The sequence below is a fragment of the Protopterus annectens genome, chromosome 3.part1 (assembly GCF_019279795.1).
Source record: "Protopterus annectens isolate FY-2018-M chromosome 3.part1, PAN1.0, whole genome shotgun sequence".
Classification (NCBI taxonomy): Eukaryota; Metazoa; Chordata; order Ceratodontiformes; family Protopteridae; genus Protopterus; species Protopterus annectens.
Window position 1 is genome coordinate 686,980,416 of NC_056732.1, and position 26,412 is coordinate 687,006,827.

General features: G+C 39.7%; 1 protein-coding gene across 7 annotated transcripts in view; it reads left to right on the forward strand.

Annotated features, from left to right (window-relative positions):
- The window catches only part of OC90 (otoconin 90), a 1,698,850-nt gene that overhangs the window by 1,547,078 nt on the left and 125,360 nt on the right, over positions 1 to 26,412 (forward strand). For all 7 annotated transcript variants that reach the window (XM_044067044.1, XM_044067045.1, XM_044067046.1 and 4 more), the window contains one exon: positions 3,988 to 4,162. In XM_044067044.1, coding sequence (XP_043922979.1) covers positions 3,988 to 4,162 — 175 coding nt within the window. The remainder of the gene's footprint in view (positions 1 to 3,987; positions 4,163 to 26,412) is intronic.

The window sequence follows — 26,412 nt, forward strand, 5'->3', positions numbered from 1 at the left end:
TGTCTTTTCTATTCTAGCTGTTACTGGTGATTCCTGACTTTCATATGATGTATCCTCACTATCATATAGTCAGTCCTCATCCCCTTTATCTTCCGTCGTTGCTTTCTTATTTTGTTTACAGTCCCTAGCTAGACGCCCTTTCTTTCCGCACTTGAAGCATTCACCTCTCTTTTTCCCTTCTTCAAAATCTTCTGATCGTTTGTCAGACTGTTTGTTTCCCTGGGCATTCTTCTTCTTGCCCTTTTTACCTGACTGTAATACAAATACTTCAGCTCCACCTTCAGCAGTGAAGACTTGCGCCTTCTTTTTCTTTTTGCTATTAAAATGTCTCTCAGCATGTCTAGCGTATTCGAGTAAGGCTTGTAGCCTCCCTGTTCGATGATCTATCATATGCTTCGTAATGAAGCTACTAATAGGTGCAATGCAACCTTTCAAAAATGCATTTTTTAATTGTTCATACAGGGAATCATTCGTTTGGTTCTCAGGAACCGACATACCGCTATGATTATTAAAACATTCTAATAATCTAGCATAATATCCATCTATTGTCTCATTTTCCTGTTGTATGCATTGATTAATGCAAGTCCAGTCTGCTCTAGGTTTCCATTTATCAGAGATTCGGTCTGTCAGACCTTTTACTCTGTTGTCTAATTCTGCGTCACCATGTGGGAGTGGCCTAAGTTCTGCATTACGAGGATTCCAGGTGCCACAAATCATGTGCCAATCTGGACCTATAATTTGTCTTACTACTTTTTCTACTTCTTCCCCATTCAAGTGGTAACTTAACCTCATGCCTTGTAAATCTTCTAAAAATTTCGTAAAATTAACTTTCGGATGGGGGATTCCCTCAGTAGCCTTCCGGATGTCTTCCGGTGTCCATGGTCTATATACTAAGAGTGTTGGATCCTGCCCTTCCTGTCCTGCCTGAGGATTTGGAACTTCTATAAGTGGGCATATTTCTTCCTCACTCTCATCCTGTATATTCCTCTCTATCTGGTATGATTTTGTGTCTCTATGTGTTTTACGTGTTCGAGACCTAGTCTCAATAGGATCTCTAACAAATGGTTGTGGTCTTACTGAAACTTCAGGATAACGCGGAGGTGGACCAGCCTGTCCACTCGCTTCATATCCTGAAAAGGGTAAGGGAGGGGGCAAGGGAGGAGGAGGAGCTGTAGCTATTACCAAGTTATTATCCTCTTTGTCTGAAAATAATGTTTTTGAATTTTTAAGCTTCTGTTCTCTACGATTTGCTTCCTCAATCCACCTGTGTGCTTGAGGTATGCCTAGTAGGCGTTGCTTTTTTTCCTGACCTCCTGCCTCAGATTTAAGCTGTTTAAGGAGTTTAACCAGTGAAGGTTTATCTAGTTTACCATCAAATTCATACTTATTAACCCATTTCGTATAATACCTAACATTATCAGCATGCTGTAATTGCATGTATTTTGCGTCTTCGGTTAGGGGCGGATCTCGCGAGGTTTTAGTGCACTGATTACCCATCTCAAAGAAAATGTTACATAACCCTTTTTTTATCATGTGATGTCAATTTCTTAGTTCCTGTTTACAGTTTATCTAGAATAACTGTCTACCTTATTCTGTTACCCTGATCTATGACAAAATATACAGTGCTTCCTTTTGTCCCTGATCTGCAAAAACAAATCTTGACAACAATATACTGTAACCTAGTCCCTGATCTAAAACAGAAAAAAGGCAAATTCTTCCTACCTGAGCCTCCTGGTTTTGAAAACATTCAAATTCCGCTCTTCGGCCACAGATCAGAAAGTGGCCAACCTCTTTACACACGACAATTCAGTTGGAGGTCTTTTCACTCAAGAAGAACCATTTTGGTAACTTCTCCTGCGCAGTATTCGACCACTGATACACTCTGATCTGCAACTTACCAAGGGAATTCCGTCTCGAAAGGACCAAACTGTTAAATAAAATTAATAATTCAATACACAGGAGGTTCAGATTCAAAAGTTTACTAGTGTACACTAGGAGGCAAAAAACCATACAAGTACAGAATTTTGTCTGACATGATGCAGGAAGTACAGAATATTTTATAGAGTTTGCATTCAAGTTATGCCCACCTTACTGACGTGGTTAGTCACAAGGCATCTACATCACTTTTACTAATAGTATTCTATTCATCTAATAATGCTGATGCAGTACATTTAAAAAAAACTTTTCCTTTAGATACAATACGGCCTTGCTATCCAGCTGGTCAGTCATAATGTCTTTCTGAAAAGTTACTTCTTAAAGGTCTCATATCAGTTCGAATACAATAGCAGCTTCAGTCTTTTAATGCATGTCTTTGTTCTGTTACACTTTCTCACACAGCTGTGTTTTTATCTTACAAGGGCAAGTTACTCCATCAGGAAAGGAAGATTTCATTATTTACAAGGACAAGTTATCTTATCAGGAAGGAGCGGAAGATTTACACATTTAATTTCCTGACCCAGCAGGTAATCACTTATGAAAAGCATAAACATTAAGCTTGCTGAGCTGGCAGCTGCCAGGGTCAGGGGTCAAAGCACACTGCAGTTTCAGAAGCTACTTGCATTTACACATTAATTTATCCCTTCTGTTATATGATTAATAGAATAAAATGCATTATAAACTACCTTGCTTTTAAACTAGCATTTCACATATATTTAAATACATATTTTTCTAACAGAATCCCATTAAAGTTAGTGGTATTGTCTGCAAAGCTGAATTTCCTCCTGAAAGTCAGACTTAGTACAGCAGATAGTACCTCGTGGGAAGCCAGATTGTCTGTAATACATAGTTCCACATATAGGCGAGTGGTACTGCAGGTGTTGGGAGTCAGGAGGAAGGCCTGTGTGTCTGCACACATGTACAGTTGTATGTACATTGACTCTCCACATGAACTCCCATGGGAGTGGCTTGTACTTCGTGAGCATTTAAAACATAGAACTGAATCACTGTTGAGTTACTGGTCTCACATACCTGTCCTTCTGGGACAGAGTGAATGCAGGCCATCGTGCCTACATTCACAGGTCTGTCCTACAGATGCAGCTGTTGGCTGGATACATGGCTATGCACCTGTATGTTGGACTTAGTTTTGCACACAGGCTGCCTGCCTGCAGTACCATGTCTGACAAATGGTTTGGAGCTTCTGCACACAAGAACTTTGGCCGAATTCAGTCATCCCGCTGAGTCCTTGAGGAAGCTTGAGTTATGTTCAAAATAAGTATTATTCATTAACACAGATTATTAAGGAAATTCATTGCCTCTTCTGAATGTAGTTGAATTTCATTCAATTCAATATGTTGGTGTAATGAAGTCATGAATTAGGTGAACCCTGTCCGCTTGATAACATTGTAATATTGGGCATGGTGGATTACATAGTTCAGTGTAGTGTGAGAAGAAGGCATCTGCCGCCTTGTTTTCTAGATTTTGGAATCCAACCCAAAAACCTCAACATCCCTTTAAAGGAGGGTAATATATGTGGAGAAGAAACTGGTTTTGGATGGGCAGTAGTCAAAATGAAATCAACTGTAGTGTGATGACCCAGAACATGAAGTATACAAAGGAACAGCCTGTTATGACTCTTCATCAATGCTGTGGTAGTACAGTTATTATAGCTTGACCTTTTGGTAAAAGTGAAGGGGAAATCATTACAGCTAACCTTTAAATTCAAAATGATTGCCTTTTGAGATTTATGTTTCTAGAAAGAGTACCACTGAAAAGAGTTCTCCATTTCTAATGAACCTTAACCCCATGCAAGCCCTTACCTATAACTACCATTACACAGCAGACAGAATTGCTTTTGTTTGGATGCAACATTTAAAAATATTAAAGAGAGAATTAAATAAGAGCATTAGAAGTGAGTAATCTCACAATACTCCTAGAGGTAGTAGACACTGTGACTATCTTATGTTACCACAGGTAGTAGATATTGGTACTAAAGATTTTTTCTCTCTACATAAAGTAAAACTATGTTACCTCTCAAACCATCTTTTGCAGTCTGTGAAAGAAGCACTTTTCAAATTCTGAAAGAAAATGGTCAGCTAAAGCATGAGTTACCACACCTTGGAGAAATGCTGTTTTGTTTGGCAGGCCAGTGCTCCCAGAAGTTTGAGAGGTATGGCTGCTTCTGTGGATGGGAAGGAAAAGGACAGCCATTAGACCAGCTCGACAGGTATGACACCAGTTTTACATGTTATGTCACCAGTACATATGTTGCACATTAATTCTGAATATTTTCAATACTGTGTCCTCATATATAAGGCAGTTTTGCAAATATACAGATCACACAAGGCAAATCACCACAAGTGTGACTCTAACTTCAATGTATACACATTGTTAATTTAACTGTATTTCTCATTGGAATCCAGAGCTCATCTTTTCATCCAGCATGAAATGAGTGTTTTCAAAAGATACAATTACTGGCATGTGATCAAGAACATGTCATTGAAACAATGTATCAAGCACTGTCTCTGCTTTGGCTGCAGCATTCCGCACAAAAATAATAGCATGTGGTTACTTTGTATCTGCTGTGGTAAGTTTGCTTGTTCTGTTTTAGTTTAAAACAACAACGTGCAGGGCTGAATGATTAAAAGTGGTTTTAATAACCAAAAATATTAAAAAAAAAAACATAAGCACTTTCATTCTCTATTTGGAAAGCTTCTTCGGATAAACACAAAGTATCACAGTTTAATTAAATAATAACCGTAATCAGGCCATGTGATCATAACATCCCCTCTAGCAACCAATAAACTGATGTTACAGCATACAAGGGATGATGTGAAAATAGGTCAGATAGCCCCTTTTCATAAACATATCTTTTAGCAAAGTGCCTTCATCCCAGAAGGTATCTTCATCTGTTATCAGCTGTGTTGCATGCACGAATTGACCTATTACAACAGATTTTTTCATGTCAAATGGTGCCCACCTGTATAATGTAGGAAGCTGTTTGAAAAGGTGACTTTCCTGTAAATCTTCAAGGTAACTCTCTGATTGGTGGTATCTTTCACCCGGTTCCTATTGCGTGATCGTAGATGCATTTTGTTGAATGTGTCTTGATCGAACCTAAAAGAACGAAAAGGCAAAATAGCAATGTGGCTTTTCAGTGAATTCTTTCCCTGGGAAGGAATTTGCTTGGCCGCTTTCGTTACTTTGCCATTTTCGGCACTGTAGTGCGATCTTGGAGTTGGTATATTTAAGTAGGGGGTGTGGGGACACAGCCCCCCCCCCCACATTATGTAATGTTTTAAAGTTTTTTTTTTGGAACAGGGATTTTTTTTTCCCCTGGAAAAACATCACTGTTCTGAGGTTTCGACGTTGTAAGCTTTCGTTTACATGGGGTCGATTAATTATTGTTCGGTTTTGTAAGTGTGCAATAATATAATATAGACCCCATTCACCAACCATACATCAAGATATGCAATCTGAACCTCATTTACTTCATTTGAAATTTAAAGAATGTGATACTTTCATTAAAGTACTCTAGAAGTGGGGGTATTCTGCAGATGTCATCTTCCCACAGGATGAAAATTGCTAATATTGTGATGACACAATGGGAGAAGAAAATGTGTTTTTTAATCTAAATTTTTTAAAGGGTGTAAATTTTACACAAGGTATTTGGACAACAGCTTCCTACATTACACTAGCGGGCACACTTTGACATGAAAAAGTCTGTTGTAAAAGGTCAATCTGTGCATGCAGCACACATGACAACAGATGAAGATTCTTTCTGGGATGAAGGCATTTTGCTAAAGGATATGTTTATGAAAAGGGGCTACCCAACATCTTTTGTTGCTAACATCATGTTGGAAGTAATGAGCAATAGAGAGAGGAAACAGTTTACCCCGATTTTGTGTGGTAATAATTTAAAGAGTGATATGACTGGAGTACCATCTGAACTTTTGACTGATCATGGTGCCAGTCCGTCTATCATTTGTGTTACAGACATGCAGTTAACAACTCAAAAGGAAGCTAGCGCCTATAGGAACTCTTTTATAACCATGTACACCCCTGATTCCTACTACATTAAGTACATACTCAAAAAGAATTGGACATTTATCAGAGATGACAGATATACAATGGAGAGACTGGGTGACAGGCCAAATATTATGCACAGAAAAGGCTTTAATTTTAAAGCCATTTTAGAAAAGGCACACAAACCAAAAAATAATTTCTTAGTTATGAGAAGGTGAGGAGCATGAAGTTTTTGCGAAGTGATGCTTATTACAGACCATGTCAGTATCAACGGGAATGTAATTAAACTACATGTTAACTACAATTGTAACACCTGTGGCATTATCTACACTGCAATGTGTGATGTATGCACTTGTTTCTACACTGGAAAAACAGAACACAAATTGAGGGAAAGAGTATATGAACATCTATACAAGATTAGAAGGGAAAAGAGCACAGACACACTTTTTAATCATTGCCAGCATTATCCTACGCACAGTTTTAAATGTGTTGTTTCAGAGAAAATTAAATTGGATCAGCAGGGGAGCCCGTGGTCTTTGGCTCCTGAAAAGTATGAACTGTATTGGCAAGTCCAGCTGGTGCAAATCACTGGCCAGGTATTAACAATATGCTGAGTATTCCCTGTATCTTTGAAGGTACAGCAATGATGGTATGAAATATTTGTGGTCAGTACGTGTTTTTATTCATTTGGGGAAAAAAAAATATAATCAGCTTTAACATCGTCCTTTAACTGGTTGTATGCTGTAACATCAGCTTATTGGCTGATAGAGGGGGTGTTACGATCACATGACCTGATTATGTTTAGTATTTAATTAAACTGTGATAAGTTGTGTTCATCCAAAGAAGTTTTCCAATAGAGAGAATGAAAGTGCTTTTGTTTTTTTAATATTTTGTTTATTAAAACCACTTTTAATCATTCAGTCCTGCACTTTGTTATTTTATCAGTTGTACATAGCACTGTTTTTGTTGTTTAGTTTAAAAAATATTTGCCAATGTATATCCACAGTCAGGGTGATTAGAATGCAATGTGCATTCCATAAAGTCTACCTAATAAAACATTAGGCATACCTACAGTGCTAGTATTGAATGTGCTCCCCAAATAATGCATTTCTTGTCACCTGCTGTGTCAGATGTAGTTTGTAGAGGTATACTAGATGCTTCCATTAAGACAAGCTGTATTCCAGTGTTTCATATTCATAAATAAGGCTGGCAATTAATTTCTTATATCATGACTATGCATCTCTACCAGTTATTCATAGTGTGCTACAAACTGCTAAGAGGGCAGTCATAACCCATATTCCACTAACAAGTTAAAGTGCTTATTTCTTGAAATACGTTCATTCATCTAATGGTCTAGAAAAAAATAAAATATTCACTAGGAATTAAAGTAAGACCATTAGAACTAGAAAATTTCATATTACTTCTAGATGGCGGTCATCTCCAGCTGCTGCGCTAACTGGTTATTTCACACAGAATAGCTTAGTGAAACTAGTTATATTTAGTTTTAGTAATACAGGTAACTAACACAACTTTGTTACTGGCAGTAAATATGGAAAAAGATGGATGTTGAGGTAATAATTCAGGAAGAGCTGGAGAGTGCAGTCAACAACTTGAATGTGGCCCAATCTGAGTGAGAAGAGCTTGGCAAGTAAAATGTAATAAGGATTTGGTCACAAATGTTGCAACAGGACTAGCTCCATGACATAAAGGTATGAAACCCTGACTATGGCATAAGTAAGCCCAGTTCAACTAGTAGTTTGGATGCTGGTGAGGACAGGTGGGAATGAGTGGTCACTGCTGGCTTCCACATTCTGAGGGGGAGGGAGGCAGTTCTGTCTCATCTCACAAGTGAAGCCTTGTGGCAGCCCATGCTGTTCACAAAGTGGAATTCCGATCCAGCCAAACTCCTGCTACCATAATGCACTTGCAATAAGTAGCCAAGGGGAAATGAGCATGCATAGGCATGCTTCCAAGCAGGAGGTAGTGATCATGAGCTCAGAGTAGCTGAAGGGGGGGGGGTGCTCCCACTGCAGGGCAGCCAGCAAGCTGCCCCACTCTCCACTACCTAAGTCCAGCCAGGAAACCGTGAACTTATAAGAATTATAGTGCAAGAAAACCCTGGGAACACCTGTCTCCTGTTCCAACAGAGCAAATGGGTCAGATGGGCAAAAGTAGCAGAGTTACTGGGCAAGGTCCTGGTGACTGGAGAAAAGAAAAGAAAAAATATATGTGTTGTAACAGCCCTAAATGTCTACGTCTGAATGAACTGTGTCAGCTTTTTTAATATGCTATCAAGACATGCCAAGGAACTGCAGGGACCTGTGAATGAACAATGTGAACTTTTGTGAAAAAACATGCAATGCTGACTTTCCACTAAAACAGAGTCATTAAGAAATATGAAATAACTCATTTGAGACTTAGGGTTAAACAGTTTGTACTGAGGAATAATTGGGTACTTTGAAGGACAAGGTTCAAAGATGAAACTTGAAATTAAGTGGAATGTTAGAAAGTGTAGAAGATTTGGTCTGCATCACATTCACAAAAGACAGTATAATGTGGTATAATGGATTCTCCAAGGAAACTTTGAACACTGAGAAAGATTTTCATCTTCCATTGATGTTACTAAAGGACTAAACTAGGGGTGATATTGGTGCAATCCAGAGATAAGAAAAAGAACAGCTCTGATGGCAGATTTGTCATCCTGGGAAAAAGTGTATAAAATAGGGTCTTCCAGTATATGTTGATCGTGTTTTTGAAAACTACTTTATTGCAAATATTGCAGTTTATAGAAGTTATTAAAAGTGTTGTAGATGTAAGAGTAGGTATAAACTAACATTACTTATAGTGGTGAATGTGTTAGTATAGACTAACATTACTTAGAGTGGTGAATGTGTTGGTATAAACTAATATTGCTTACAGTGGTGAATGTGTTGGTAAAAACTAACATTACTTACAGTGGTAAATGTGTTGGTAAAAACTAACATTACTTACAGTGGTGAATGTGTTGGTATAAACTAATATTACTTACAGTGGTGAATGTGTTGGTATAAACTAACATTACTTACAGTGGTGAACGTGTTGGTATAAAGTAACATTACTTACAGTGGTGAACATGTTGGTATAAAGTAACATTATTTACAGTGGTGAACATGTTGGGAACTGACTAACTCAAGATACTGTGGTTATTATCTATTTGGTTTCGATCGATCGGATATATATATGTTTGGGTTTATGTCAGACTTCAGATACTAAAGGGCCATTGTTGCATGGAATCAGATGGACAACATCTTGTTTGGAACAAAGTTTGGACACTACTTGAATCTGATTTGTTTGATAACTGTTGGTCTCTATACAAATGTAGAATGTTAGAAGTGCATTTAACAAACCTCTGTAGCTAATTAATATCTAAGAATCATTATTCCAATTGTTGGGCTGAGTGTTATAACTGCATTTAACAACTTCTACAGATATTTAATATACAAGAACCATAATGTTTATGCATTTTTAAGTAACATGTTTATACTATTTTGATGGACCTATACATATATACATTGCCATGGTGTATCTAAGAGAATGGTCAAACTAGACACCGAATGACATATTTTTTCTTTTTTTATATCTGATGATGATCTATGAATGGTTGCATTTTTTAAAAAAATAATACCCTGTACTAGGTTGATGGTTATTACCATATTTTGACATCCATCTAGTTCTCTAACTTTATAGGCTACATTGACCACACTTATATGTGGTTCATGTCAGACTTCAGATACCAAAGGGCCATTGTTGCATGGAATCAGATAGGCAATATTGTGTTTGGAACAAAGTTGGGACATTACTTGAATCTGATGTGTATGACAACTGTTAGTTGTTGATCTATGAATGGTTGCACCTCTAAAATAACATTGATTACCCTGCACTAGGTTGATGGCTATTGCCATACTTTGACATCCATTCAGTTCTCAAACCTTATAGGCTACACTGACCACACTTATATCAGGACTGAACAATACCAGATCTTTGGAACTGGATTGTAACACTGATTTGAACATTCCAAGTGCTCCGTAATAATTATAAGGTCTTATATCTACTGTGATGAGACATTACACCTAGCAGTTTTTAATGTAGAATATATGAAACAGCTTTGTGAATACAATAACAACAATATGCCTTTTTGAACATCTCTTTGATAATAATCTGAATATCTCATTGGTATTCCAGTTACAAATACTTTTATTACAAAATCCCTATACATGATGTTTAACTACTAAATTATCTAGAAGACTCCAACCATGTATTAATCCCCATCAGGATTCTAGCTGAAGCCAACTATTGTACTGTAATCTCCACTCATAATAGTTTATGGCCAGTATTTACTGGTCTACACTAGATCTAACCAGATCTACTGGCATTATTTTTGGTAGGTACTAGGACTGCCCCTCTGATAAGTCAGTTTAGTTTATTGGATAAGAGATATAGGGAGCTCTGTCTCAGTACCTTTGACAACTTATAGCATATACCATTTTTCTGATTTGCTTCTACATATATCAATAATTTTTCTGTGGTCTGAATAGACCAATTATTCCACAGCTTATTGTCATGGATCTAGAAACAATACTTCAAGGGCTTTGTGCCGACAAAAATGACATTGGTGTCTTTGGCATACCAAATGAGGATGGTACTCCACAACTAACAGATCCAGTTGATGGCTGCAACAATGCTTTCATAAACTCAGTAAAAGCATGAAAAATTTGAGATCTAATATTTGGCATTTGAGGCTTTTTAAAGCTTATATGAACAAGGAAATAACCCCCAGGGGTTTGAGAATCAAATCTCAACCTCTAGTAAGCAAAATAGATGAAACTTTGACCAACGAATGGTATCTAGCCCAACAACAGGCATCCATGAACTTTGTTCGAATATTAAGTTCATATTATGAACGAACAATTGAAACTAACATTAAAGAAGTGGGTGACCTGTGTGTGGAAGTCAAAGTTTATGAGGGTCATTCACAGTTCTCTATATGCCTCAATAAGCTGTCAAAAGAACTTTTGTTGTTTGAAAAACAGATTATGGATAAAAAATTTAACAGAGACCTAACCGATTATCAAAGGGGACGACCTTTTGACACCACCAAAAATGTTAGATTTATGGACATCGGACAGAAACATGGTAGGAATTATAAAAAAAGACCCAGATCCATATTAAAGGGGTCTCATACGTACAGCAGTACATCAGCAGATGATTCCTCCACTACAGACACCGAAGGGACTAACACTGGGGAATCCCTGGTCCCCAAAAAATCAAAGAGTCAGACCCACCCTTTAAACATATTAGAAGGAGGGGTGGGAGAAAGCATAGAAGGTACAAAGATAGACACAATCGAGGGTCTCATACAAACACTTATGAGACAATAGATGGTAATATTTTGAACATTTCTCAAACTGTTTTAACAGAGGATCAAAAGAAAGTGTTGAATAAAGGTCTGAACTTTGTTCCTGGGGTTTTTTGTTGATGAATCTGACATAGTTAATGATATTAACGATTTTTGCCACAGGATTAACCGCAGACTTTTCTTTGGATCCAGGTCTGATTCTCAAAGATCTAATGAATTCAGATTTCATAAATCCAACTTTGTACCACCTATGAACTGGAATGTAGCTGTTTTTCAACAAGCTGTACTTAGGGATATACACTTTAAGTTGGACCAGTTTTCACCTTTGAAACATAACCTAACGAATACTGAACAACAGGCATTGCAGCAGCTTAGGGATAATAAAAACATTGTCATTACTCAGGTGACAAGGGTGGGGCAGTAGTCATCATGGACATGGATTTTTATCTGGGGGAGGGAAATGGACAACTTTCCAACCCTTCCTATTACATGAAAATGCCTATTGACCCCACTCCTAATTTTAAGCGGGAAATTGACAATTTTTTGGACCTGGCAGTTTCGGAGGGTATCATATCCGATACAGTGAAAACACATCTGACGGTCCAGGATCCACAAAAACAAACATTATACCTGCTACCCAAGATACATAAATGCCTTAACAAACCTCCTGGAAGACCTATTGTATCTGGGATGGGTTCATTGATGGAGCCATTATCTGAGTTCCTCACATTGAATCTTAAACCACTACTAAGCCTGATTTGTGCCAGAATACAGGATACCACACAATTTTTACATATTATTGCTGACAATCAACTAGAACCTGATTGGCTACTCTGCACCCTGGATGTCAAGGCTCTATACACCAATATACCACATTGGGCTGGATTGGAAGCCCTTAGGTTTTGGTTAGACAGAGCTCAACTCTATCCCATAGGCTTTAACACACTTTTGGTCTGCATGGTGGAACATGTTCTCAACAAAAATGTTTTTTATTTTCAGGGAGAATGCTATTGGCAGCTCCAAGGCACCGCTATGGGTGCGTCTTTTGCTCCCATATATGCAGACCTATTTATGGGATACATTGAGGAACATCTTATTTATGACTCCACACATAACTTATATCTTGAGAACTTGATATTTGGCGCCGATATTTGGACGATTGTTGGTTGGTTTGGCATTCTGATGAGGAATATTTGGCAGAATTTGTATTATACCTAAAACAGAATAAATAGGGTATTGAATTTACTTCTACTCATGACAAAAATCAAATTAATTTTCTGGATGTGACCATAACCAGAAATCCAGATGACACTTTACAAAGTAAAACTTTTCGGAAATACCCCCAGTACAACAACCTACTACATGCAAGGAGCATGCATCCAAACCATATCATCCGAAATATACCCAAATCTCAGTTCCTCCGGATTCACAGAATCTGTTCCTCAGACAAAGACTATGAAGAATCCCAACAGGATCTGGCCAACAGGTTCAGAGCTAGGGGTTACAAGGAGCCTGACATCCAGGGTGCCCAACAAACTGCTATCAGTTCCACCAGAACTTCCCTTCTTAGATACGGTGACAAGACTCAGACTGAACAAGTTTGATCTATCTGGTTTATCACAACATTTGGACGCAACATCAACCTAATTAGGAATGTTATGTCCAAACACTGGAACATTCTTACTGCCAATGAGGAGCTTATACCCTGTATTGGTAATACATGTAAGTATGGATACAGGAGAGGGAGGACACTTGGGTCATTCTTTTCACATTTTAAAATGGTCAGTTCAGCTGGAGCAATGCACCATCAACTAACCATGACAGGTGACAAACTATGGGGTACCTACCAATGTGGTCACTGTTCATCATGTCCATATATTTTTGTATCAAAACATTTTACCAGTAAAAATACAGACAGGATTTTTGACATGAAATTCTTTGGCAATTGTAACAGTGATTGGGTGGTATACCTTGCAACATGTATATGTGGTTCATTTTATGTTGAACAGACATCACGACCACTCCGATTACGCATGTCGGAGCACCATAGCGACATACGAACCAAGAGGGAGACCAATGCCCTATTTAGACAGTGTATACAACACAACTCAGCCAGATTGCAGTTCAGCATTATAGACAGAATTCTTGGTGATAGATCTAATAAACAAGGATGGCATTCTATTCTCACTAAAAAAGAGAAGTATTGGATCATTAAACTGGGTGCTTTGTTTTCACCTGGTTTAAATGATCATTTATAACAATATTATATGTTTATTTTAATTTTCATGGACAGTAACTGGGTGGTTGATTTATTGTATAACTTTTATATTCTCTTTTTATTTTCCATACAGGAAACAATTTGAATGTTGGGAAGATCACTTTGGGAGGAATCCTATTGGATGACTCATGCTGTATATATATGTGTGTCACTGCTTATTTGATATTACTTTCATTTCCCACTGAGGAAAGCCTGTTGTCTGAAACCGGTCTGGGTTGTTTGTTACATCAAATAAATACTTATGTATTTAACTTAATAGCTTCATTTTGTTGATTTACACTGCAATTGGTGCTGGCAATTTTGTCTACTTATGCTGCTTCCTGCCTTACACCTGGGTCCTACTTGCAGAGAGTTTACTTCTTTGATGAGGAAAATATGATGCACCAGACCTTTTGACCAAGGTTCCTATTATGTACCCATGAAGACTTTAATAAAATAATTTGAATGCCATTTTGCATGCTGATGATCTTCTGCTTAAGGTACACATCAGTACTTCAGAACAGCTTAGTGACATTTTACAGTCAGGGAGATTGTATGCAAATCATTCTGTATATAGTAGGATTCCTGAGCAATATTTATGCTGGTACTAATAACACTTTTGATGATATTGCATGATTCATTTTGTCATGGAAATTAAGATGTGCTTAATCAAGGAAATAATATGTATGTAATAGCACTCAGTAGCAAAACTCATATATGTTCTGGGGTTTGTGATATTAGGTTCACAGGTTCATAAGCGTTTACTAGGCTAATTTCCACAAGGGCCTTTTTAAGCCTACCCATGCATCCTAAATCTCTGACAAGTTCTGGTACCCTTAATAAGTGTAACAGGGGATTGGGAGGTGAAACATTTACAAGCAGGGGGCTGGAGGATGAACCATTTACAGGCTGCTTGTGTCCATAAAAGACATAGGTGCCAAACCAGGGATGAATTTCCTGTTCCCATCCAATTGTCCAAGCTGGGTGAACAGGGGCAACAAAATGAGCAATAAGTATTCAACTAAATTTATGGTTAAAGGCCATACTCACAATTATGTATTAGTGACTTAAGATTTATAAATATTAGTCACATTGTACGTAGCAGAATGTTGATGAACATTATCCTGAACATTTTGATGTAAGATTTTTTTTTTCATATTGACAACTTATTAGAAATTAAAGTTATGTCTGACACTAGACTAGAAAATATGAAATACTAGAGTGACCACTGTGCATGAAGCACAATTTTGACTATGGTTTTGTATGCACTTCACAATATTTTGAGGAGGTATTTAGACATAATTATCCTTTGCAATGGTTGGTAGGATAATTCTCATGACTTGGTTGGACCAAGATTCAAAACAGCTATTGGAGAAAGACATTTTTCTAGACTAGGTCTTGTCACCAGGATTCACCGGTCTCATGATATCAAAAAGGAAACAACAAATGAAGCATTTTACTCCACTGTGAAGGAACACCTGAAAAATAAACCCCAGGATTTAATAAAATCCATATAGGTACAGTGTAGAGCCTACATGAAATGTTACCATGTCTGTGTACATGGTTCCCCCTCGGCAGTGCACCATGCATATTAATCATGGCACATTGCCGAGAGAGAGCTGTGGAAAATGGTTATTGAATCAGTATAGGGAGTGTAGTGCTGTGTCCACAGATGAGTAAGACACTGTCTCCAGAGTGCAACAATGCTAAGCGGCACTGAGACACCTGCCAGACATCTAAAAATAGAAACCGGATGCATTTCATTTTTTATTTAAATGTCATGTTTAAGAGTAGTTGAGCGGGTTTGCACAGCATGGCATGGTGCTCAGCAGTGCTTATAGGTAGCTCAGAGGTATATGTAAATGTATAGCACTGAGCTACCTATAAGCACTGCTAAGCAGTGATTATAGGTAGCTCAGAGATATATGTAAATGTATAGCAGAATTCCACATATCCTCATAGCTAAATGGGTAGCAGTATGGCCTCATGAGCAGTAGGTGCAGGGCTTGAATACATGGAAGGGAAAAATAAGCATTATTTTTGAAATACATTTTATGCCAATTAGTTTTAACTTCTGGCCTGCTGAGCTCTTCTAAGCTCTGCTAAGACCTGTTAAGACCTGCTAAGCACCACATAAACACAATAACATCTGAATATGTTTATGCACTGCTTGGGTGATTTGCACACTGCTAAGCACTGCTAAGCATAAGGGTTTTTGAGTTTTCGCACTGCTCAGCTCAGCTGCACTGGCTTTCACACTGCTATGCAAGGCAACACATTTTTAAATGTTGTTCAATGATGGGTAAGGGCAGGAAAACAGGCTGTATTAAGCCCAATAGGCAGGAATATAGCATAATCCATTGGAATGCTGTCTCTGAAGGATACTATGGCAGGTGTTCGTGAGGGTTCAGGCTTTCAGGCACAGCATTGGGGCATTTTGGAGTCCAGGGTCATGGTTGGACTGCTAGTAAAAAAACATGATGACCGGCTGCTGCATGGTGGTTTCCTGAGCTCGGAGTGTAAGGCAGAGGCCTGGGACTGGCTGGCAAGGGAACTCACCAGTGATACTGGTATCCCCCGTACAAGTGTGCAGTGTCATCACCATCATGACAACCTGAAGAGACAAAAGGGGGATGTCTTGGACACCTGGATCCAAGAAACTTGGGCAGGGAATACCTCACAAGTGTGTAAGTACTTTTACCTCTGTTTGACCAATATCATCAGAATGTCTGCTAAACTGGTATGCATAATGGTGAGCTTCTCTCCCAACAGCTGCAGAGGAGAGGGCTTGCAACATCGAGGTGCATGCCAGATGCTTGGCCAGGTTGCACTATGAGTGTAGTGAGTATGGATGCATTATGCTAAATGTAGTGAAATAAGCAAGAAAGACTAAAGCATTAATTGCAATAACGTATATACAGTAAAGTTTGTATTGCAATAAATGTGGGCTTACAACTGTAGTGTAATAAATGAATAAAGCCAACTGTAGTGCAATAAAAACATGAAACAATATCATTAACTGTATTAAAGTATATACAAAAAGTCTGTAGTGCAATAACTGTGGAAGTAGAGCTGTATTGCAAGACCTGAATAATGACAACTGCTGTCCAATAAAAACTTTAAACAATACCAGAAACCACATTAAAGTATATACAATAAAGTCTGTAGTGCAATAACTGTGGAAGTAGAGCTGTATTGCAAGACCTGAATAATGACAACTGTTGTCCAATAAAAACTCGAAACAATATCAGAAACTGCATTAAAATATATACAATAAAGTATGTAGTGCAATAAGTGTGGAATTAGAGCTGTTTTTCAAGAAATGAATAATGGCTACTGTTCTGCAATAACACATGAACCAATACCAATAACACCAAGATAAATTTTGTACATCAGGACTGTTGTGTTTTAACCATTGCTGTACAACTGTATGCATTCAGGCTGTAAGGTAAGGTGCTGCAGTCAAGTAACACTGTAATAGCTGTAGAATGCAAATATAATGGTTGCCAAATGTATTGTTTAACACATACAGTACCATTCAAGGCTGCTTCTAGGCCAATATTGTTCACATAATGCTCTGTCATCCACAAACAGCAGGTAAGCAAGGTATATGGGTGAGGTAGCCCACTCCATGATCTGATATTGTGTTGACTTCACAGATACTTCAAGCCAATAATAATATATTGTGTACACCTGCATTCTATATACTAATGTATGCATTACCTACTATCTCGGTCATGCTTGTATTACATGCATGTGTGTTCTACTCTCACTGCAGTCTGGTATAAAACTGTAGTACTACTACCAGGTCATATATTGGTTCCAGGTGAGCTCTAGGCAAATATCAGTCTGCTAGTAATCAGCAGTGACTCAGTAGCTCAGTTTGTTAAATGCTCTATCTGTTGTACATTTTGCCATGCACAGACCAGGGTTTGAATCCAGTGCTATGTAGCACTAAATATTGCAGCATCAGTCATGCAATGTTTACAGATTCTCTCTCCACAGGAACTACAGGTAAATGGGTGAGGTAGACCATATTATGAGTAAATAATTGTGTGTGATTAGATGTCACAGACTGTTAAAATCATTAACAAGAATGTGAAAATACAGCATAACATAAAGGAAATAAATATAATAATAATAAAAAAATGAAATAAATAAAATGTGTAATCTTGGTATGGCTGTATGCCTGGAGTGTCTGTTAAAAGTTGCTGCAGCCAATTCATACATTCCATGCAGATGTCCTCTGCAGTCACTGCTATTGGGTCCTATCCCAATGCCTGCCAAGCAAGGCATGATAGTTGTTTAGTTTCTGTACTGTACACATACATGTCTCTCAAGTGTCACGCTGTCAAGTACTGTAATTGTAGTGTGTAATCTGCCTGTCACAGGATTACCATTGTAATGACTACCTACATTGCAAAGTATTACTACATCAGCCCACAGTACACCTTGGTAATTATATAGGTCCACCTGATGTGCAAGTGTTCTGTGCAGTTGTGTACCCACAGTTGTTACTGCTTGGCCCATACTGTCCCTTGCAAATAGCTTGAGAGGTATGTAGGTGCTACAGCAGCTATAGAGGACTTGTACACATAAAGAAAGGACAGACCCGTATAGTAGATAGTAGTACTTTTGTCAAGTACGTAGCCTATAATGGTACTAATGGACTGTTTTTTTTTCCTCTCTCTCCCCACCCTTATCTTCATTTATTTATTATTGTTATACATTGGTTATGCTTTACTATTAACATATGTTGTTAAATTAACTGTATTTGGGGCATGTGTATTATTATTGTTATGTATTATACTGGTTGCATATTAACATATCTTGCTGAATTACCTATTTTGTTGGCCTTATGCTGTAACTGCTACTGGCATGCTGTTAACATATCATTTATTGTTGTGTTTAACATAATATGCATTGATATGTAATTGGGTTATTTCCACTGTTCTGGCATGCTGTTATTACTAAGTTTTTTTCATAACTAACCTATACTTATTGCTATACTTCCATCACCACAGCACATCAAGGCAGGTTAGTTCCCCATGATCCACCTACCTTGCCTCAACTGGCCATGGCACTGGGTCCAAGGACATCTGGGACCCAGGTCATTAGTTCCCTTTCACTGCCCCTGCACCACCTGTGGCATTGGGTGGAACCACCTCAGGAGATGGGGTCCAGCCTCCCCCTGGGATCATTGGGAGAGGGGCTGCAGTAACCCAAGACCAACTGCCAGTCATGGTGCACAGGATCATTCATCAGACCTATGAATGTCACCTGCACCAGCCTGAGGGCACACTAGCCAACCTGGTGGGGCAGGCTGGCCCTGGCACCCAACCTCCAGCACAGCTACCTTCAGGGCAGTGAAGGAGCAGTATTGACTGCCCATGGGTGTAGATGTCAGTCAGGTTGCTGCCCTCTGGAGGTACATGTGAATCCAATTCCACAACACCCTCCCCATCCAAGGTTCCCTTATGTGTCACACACCGCCCCTGTCTCCTGTCTTGTTTGTCTTGCCTGTCTGCTATCGCATTTTCTCCTACCCAACTTACCTCCCCACATGTACTTATGTCCCTTCCCCAACATTCCACTCTCTCATTAAAAAAAAAATAGGCACATGTCCCTTACAAAAATATTGCCCCATACATAGCTTTCCATTTTGCACATGTGTCCGCTGGACACAACTAATTTGTTCCAGTTGGCTTGACAACACCCCTTTCTCTGGGGTTTGAGAGTCCAAATTCATCTAGAAAACCTGTTAAAATGCACAGCTGTTGCTGTACAAGAAATGGATAGCTATGGTTCTTTCCTACATCCGCTCTGCACATCCCAACCTGCCTTTCACATCATTTTCCCCCTGCTTGCCCCCATTTCAACTCTTTTCTATTACCCCTTTTTCTTTTCTTTATATTTTTTTAGCACGGGTTTGTGTGATTTGCACTGAGCGGGGAGGTGCGGCACGCCATGCCACTTCATTTAGCTCAGTTTAATGAGCTTTAAAGAGCTTTAATGACTATATGTGTTACTCACATGTAGAAAATAAACACCTCTGCCAAGTGTCAAGCCCAGGCCCCTCTTAACTATAGTACACTGCATTAACCCACCATGCTACACAGGACTTAAGTTAAACGGGTGTTTCCAGCATGACATATCAATTGCTAATTGCAGTCATTATGCATGTAACTGAAATAAAACATTAATGTGAAAACCAGGAGTGTACTCTGGACGCTGGTACAATACTAAATAATAGGAAAGACACATACTAATGGATGTAAGTGAGGCCTGTGATAGCAGGTATATGTACCCTTTTATCAGCAACTCATGGAAAGACACCTGCTAAGGCAGCAATGGCAAAGTACATGTACAACTGGGACCCTGGTGCAGAAATACAACCATATAAAGCCATACACATACTCATGGATGTCGAAATGTTTCTTACAGCCTGTATATGTGCACATATATCTTGCAAATACACATGCTTTTGCAGTGTCTCGGTAGCTCGGTCTGTTAAATTCCTTGCATGCATTACATTGTGCCACACACAGTCCTGGGTTCAAATCCAGTGTTGTGTTGCACTTCAATTACATTGTTGTGAAGACAGCAAGTAATAGGTTCATAGGTGTGTACTAGGCTAATGGCCCTGGGGCCTATGTAAGCCTAGCCAATAAGAATCCATAGTATCATGTCAACAGACATTAGTTCCCATTCCCTCTATCTAGCAGGGCAGCTGAGGTGATCCCGGGGGAGATTTTCCTATTTCCCATCCACTCATCAAGATTTCTTTTGAAGAGGGCCAGAGAGGAGCTCTGCCTGACATGGATGGGGAGTCTGTTCCAGAGCTTGGGCAGTCTATGGGTAAGGAACCTATCCCTTCAGCATGTTCTATTTAATGTGGTAACAAGATTGATGCCCCTGGAGCGTGTGGCATGGTGGGATTGTTTTGTTTTTTCAGATGTAGCATGTCTAGCAGCTCGGGGTCAGACATGGCTTTGTAGGTTAAGCAGAGCTTGTCTCTAAGGAGGTGATATGAGACTGAGTATAGCTGGAGTTTTTTGAGTCTGTCAGTATAGGGCATGTGTTTAAGGCCTAGAATCCTCTTGGTGAGGTATTTTGTGGCCTTTCCATCTGTTGCAGGTGTCTAGTGAGGTACATACCAAAATGGGCATTGTATTCTATAATAGGTCTAATGAGGGATGAGTAGAGAGGGAAGATGACCTCTTTCTTCCTAGATGAGAAACCCTTTGTGATGAGATGTGCCACATAAAAGGATTTTCTAACCACAGTGGCGATGTGGTTGTCAAAGGAGAGGTTGCTATCAACCTGTGTTCCCAGATCTCTTATTACACCTTCTGAGTTAAGTGGAACACCACTGATGTGGTAGTTCATGGGCACAGAGTTTTTTACAAAGGGAATAATGATGCATTTTTTGACATTTAGTTTAAGGCCATGGTTTAGGCACCAGTCATTGGTGCCAGTAAGGCCCTTTTGTAGGATGTCTACATCAGTTAGGGATTCTGTAATGGTGCCCAGTTTGCAATCATCTGCAGACTTGGTCAGTCAGAGTCCTTTTGTGTTGGCTTGAACTTCTGGGAAGTAGATGCCAAACAGAAGGGGACACAGGATAGATCCCTGTGGGACACCACTCATGATTGGTTGGTAGTCCAATTTGGAGTCAGCAACCCTCACAGTGTGAGTTATATCTGTGAGCAGTTAGCAGCCCACCTTGTGACATAGGGGTTAATGCCTAGATTAGTGAGCCTATCAATGATTCCCTAGTGGGAAATGGTATCAAAGGCCTTGACAAGATTGAGATAGGCTGTGTGTACCACCTTGCCCTCTTCCACAGCTCTGGTGACGGACTCAAAGAAGTCTACCAGATTGAGCAGGCATGATCTACCCTTCATAAATCTGAACTGCTTGTAGTCCAGAGTTTGAAAGCTTCCTATATCCCTATTTATAAGGTCCACAATGATATGCTCCATAGCCTTGCATATCAGACTAGTCAGGCTAATGGGACGGTAGTTTCCGAGGTCTGTAGTCACTCCCCCTTTGTGGAGTGGGATGACGGTGGCCATTCACCAATCGGTGGGTACAAAGCCTGAAGTGAGACTGTGAGTGAACAGGGCACTCAGGTGTGGTGTCAGTTCATTTTGTAGCTCATGTATGGAAGTTGTGTTCTTGGCTTTAGACAGTGCAGCTTTAACCTGAGCAGCAGTAATATTAGGAACTTGACACTCCTCAGGAATTGCAATTGGCCCTTTGGGGGGAGAAAGGGGGGCAAAGTTTGCACTGAACCTATCAGCCAGTATGTTAGTAATGTCAGCTGGCTCAGTATATATGTTGCCATTGTGCTGTAGCTCAGAGCAGACCTGAGTGCTGCCTGTAGATTCTTGACATAACTATAGAATGTTTTGTGGTTGTCTTTAGTATTTGCTGCTATTTTGTTTTCATAACTAGCTTTAGAGGATTTGATGAGGTATCTCAATTTCTGCTAAGGTTAGCTAGGGATTTTTTTCCAGTCTTGGGACTTTGCCCTTTTCTGCAACAGTTTCTTCCTTCTGTTGTAGAGTTTGTTTATGGCAGGGTACCACCAGATTGACTTTCTTTTTTTGGAGGTAAGCATCTTGGTTCTGTTTGGGATTGCTCTAACCATGCACTTGTGAATGTGTTCATACAGCACAATGGTGTGTGATTCAGCAGTCGAGCAGCTATTTTCCAACTGCATGGGAATCGTAAAGTTTGCCACCTCCATTTTTAGGAACCCAAAGGTTGCTTTGAAAGAAGTTTTTTACAGTGGTTTCCTTTATGGTAGGAGGGATATGGATATCCATGGTGATTAGCTTGTGGTCAGATCTGACCAGGGAGGAGTTAATTTCAGGTGTAGAGCAGCAGTTGCTCATGTTGGTTATGACCAGATCGAGGATGTTGTTACCCCTAGTGGGGGTAAGAACAAATTGGTCCAGGGCATTGGAATTTATGAATTCCAGGAATCGTTGAGCAAGTGAGTTAGTACTTGAGTAATTTTCCCAGTTTATGTAGGGGTGATTAATGTCCCCCAGTACTAGAGTGATGGGTTGCACTTTGGTAGTTTTCAGGATGTTTAGGAATGTGGAGTCTTGGGACATGGTGGGGGATCTATAGCAGGCAACCACCTGGATTGCTGTCTTGCCCAGTGTTAGTTGTACCTGGAGTATCTCCGAAGTGTTGTGTTGGGCTACTAGACTGGATGTGTGTATATCCTTTATGAATATGGAGACACCGCCACCTTTAGTGCTTCGGTCCAGATTTTTGGGGACCAAAGGTGTAATATGAATTATAGCCTGGCAGCGGGTGGGTGCTCTCTGGAGCCTTGAACCAGGTTTCAGTTACTGCACAGACATCAATGTTCTCCATTTTAAGGACGGTTTCGAGTGAGTGCATTTTGAGATTCAAACTTCTAACACTGAGTAGCATAACATTTGACAACCACGTGGCCAAAGTGGTTAGAAAAACATTTTATATAGCCCACCTAATCATGAAGGGATTCACATCTAGATCAGAGGCCCATCAGGCCCATAATTGAGTACAATGCCCTTTTTGGGATGTACCTTACCAGACACCTGCAGCAACTGGAAAGACCCCAAAAGTACCTCACCAAGAGGATCAAAGGGCTCAAACAGATGCCATATGCTGCCCGGTTAAAGAAATTCCAGCTCTACTCAGTGGCATACCGCCTACTCAGAGGCAATCTGTGCCTGACGTATAAAGCCATGTCCAACCCGGAATTAATGGACATGCTGCACCTCAGAAAATCCAAATCCCATCGAGCTACGCGCTCGAGAGACTTGAACCTCAGCACTGAAATAAATAGGACATGCTGGAGGGACAGATTCATAACCCAGAGGCTCCCTTCACTCTGGAATAAAATCCCAGCCCAGGTTAGGCAGAGTCCCTCATTAACTCTCTTCAAGAGGAATCTTGATGAGTGGATGGGAGATCGTAGGTTTACCCCAGGTATCACTTCTGTGTCACTGTTAGACAGAGGCACAGTATACTAACCTCGAAAAAGGGCATAGCAAAATTAATTTAAAATGGGTGGCGAAAGCCAAACACATTCTGGCTAGGCTTATAAATGCCCTAGGGCAGATAGCCTAGTATGAACCTATGAACCTATGAACCTATAACCCTCAGATTCCATTTGGTTGTAGCAGTTACAGTGGTATTTTGACATCAGGACATTGCCTAAAAAATCACCTTAGCCAGTATCCGAAATGCCAGGGGTGACAGATGCAGGCCATCTCTGGAGAAGCATCGAAGTCTGCTGATCATGTCATCCCAGGCAGACAGATACTGGATCCCCTTAAAATGACACCAGAAATGTAGCCAATTATTGAAATCAATCATTTTCTGCTTGTACTGTGGTATCATTCTGGGAGATGGCAGGATGCTACTCAGGGCTATGGTCATACCTGGCTGAGCTACATGTCTGAAAGCTCCTCCATGTATCTTTTCATGTAGTCCAGAGAGGTACATCTCAGGTCATTCATACCAACATGGACAAAGACCAAGTCATATTTGTACATGCTGTGGAGTGACCTGAGCATGTGCTTTATGTGGTGGATCCTGGCACCTGACAGGCAGATAACTGTAACTTTTTGCTTGTTCAACCTGGTGAGTGGGACATCAGTGTGCCTTACTATTGAATCACCTATAACTAGTGTATTGGGTATACTGTGTTGCCTTAGGGGCTTTTTTGGGTGGCACACTGTTAGTGTGAACTGTGTGTTGCACAGCTTGTACTGTGGTGTGGTGGTTGCTTGTGTGTCTGCCTTGGAGATCTCTGATGTTTGGGTAGATTTTTAATGAGAGCCTCCACAAAGGTGGGTATGTGTTTTGTGTTTCTATGTGAGGATTGTGGTGGTGTATGTTTTGGAGGACTATGTGTTTCATGTGATGTGGTGCAGGTGTTGACCTTCTCCTCTTGGCTGGCAAGTCCAGTCGTGGCATGAGAATGTTTTGCTTCCAACTTGGATATATAGGTGCACCTCTCACAAGTCTGGGTGTTGGGAGGTAGGAGGGGATAGTTGTCTGTGTACATGTTGCAGTTGCTACATTGCCTCAGGATCCCCAGGTTCACCAGGTTACCAGGAGTGAGCACAGGGAACTGACCTTTGGACATACCTGGATAGGTGTTAATTTAATAGTACTGAAGTTGTTTAGTGCTGGTAGCAGTAAAAATTCTCCAGTAAATGCTACAAGAGGCTTTGAGCAAGTGCTAGACTTTGATACTCAAGTTGAGTGCAAATGGATGTTAACCTGGCAAGGTTTAAGGGAAGATTTGAAGATTACACTTTCTGGCACCAGAAATAGTTTAACCCTAACTTAGCGGTGCTGAGCGATGTGCAAATCCATGCAAACATGGGTTTTTAAGGCAGAAAGTTAAAAGGGATAGAAATGCTGCCCAAACAGCCAATAAGCTACAATTTCCGAGTTTGAAACCACTCCTCTTACAACTGATAGGCAGAGAGGCTTCCCTCTATCACAGAAAGGTATGGGGCACTCAGAAACTATGAAAACAGTCCTGAATACAGCAAAATCTGTAACTGGACTATACTGGTTAAGAAAAAGGCAGGAAGAAAGGCAAACAAGCAAGATGTTTTTTTTTTTCTTTTTTACAGGTAAATGGAGAATACACTTAGAAAGGGCAAATATAGTAAAAGCACAACAGTGCACATTTTAAAACTCACTATGATTGCAATAAATAGGGGGAGAGAAAACCAGTTTAGATCAGAAGACAATGCCAGCAAATATATAAATAATTCAGTCAAGCAAAAATTAAGACAGTGAAGAACTCTGAACAGTTAAAAAGTGCCAAAAATATACTTATCAGCTCTATTTCCAGATTGTTTGAGAAGCACTCTCAGTCAGAACACAAGGAGATTCTAGCAAGGGTATACAGCAATTTACAAACAGAGACTATTTTTATGCCAGCAAGACTTAAAACAATCAGATAACACAAAAGCGTTACACCAGTTTTACCAGCTTTAAGAACATTATAGGAATAGGGGGAGAGAAAACCAGTTTAGATCAGAAAACAATGCCAGCAAATATATAAATAATTCAGTCAAGCAAACATTAAGACAGTGCAGAACTCTGGACAGTTAAAAAGTGCCAACAAATATACTTATCAACTCTATTTACAGATTGTTTGAGAAGCACTCTCAGTCAGAACACAAGGAGATTCTAGCAATGGTATCTAATGACTGAGTCATGCAATTTTAATCTCCATAGGTTACTGCTACTTAATTATCTGCTACCCATTTTTGCAAGTCAAAGGCCTACAGGTAAGGACACACTGCACATATCCATATACCCTAACTATATGTCACCTACTATTCTGTTATTGGCCATGTTGTATAACAGATGTACCTTAAGCACATGCCTTGACTGGACTGTAAAGGGTACCCTTACCCTGGCTCTGCTGTAATGACAGGGCTGCCACAGTTACATGTAGAGCATGCTGCCCTGCAAAGTGTTTACACCCCCCCATGTGTTCTAGGCTGCAGCTGCACTTATAGTTGTGAGTGACTATGTAGCCTGCTATACATGAGGCAATTACTCCAAGATGCCTGTTCAAACACAATAGGGAGATTGTACTTACCTGAGGCAATGATACTACTACTGGCATATAATTCTCAAAATAGGTGTACTGGGTTTTATGTGTAGTGTTATCATATACACTGTCGTATAGCATACCTCACAGGTGTATTGTACTGACAACATTAACTGGATGTAGCTGAAGCAGATGTTATAAAGG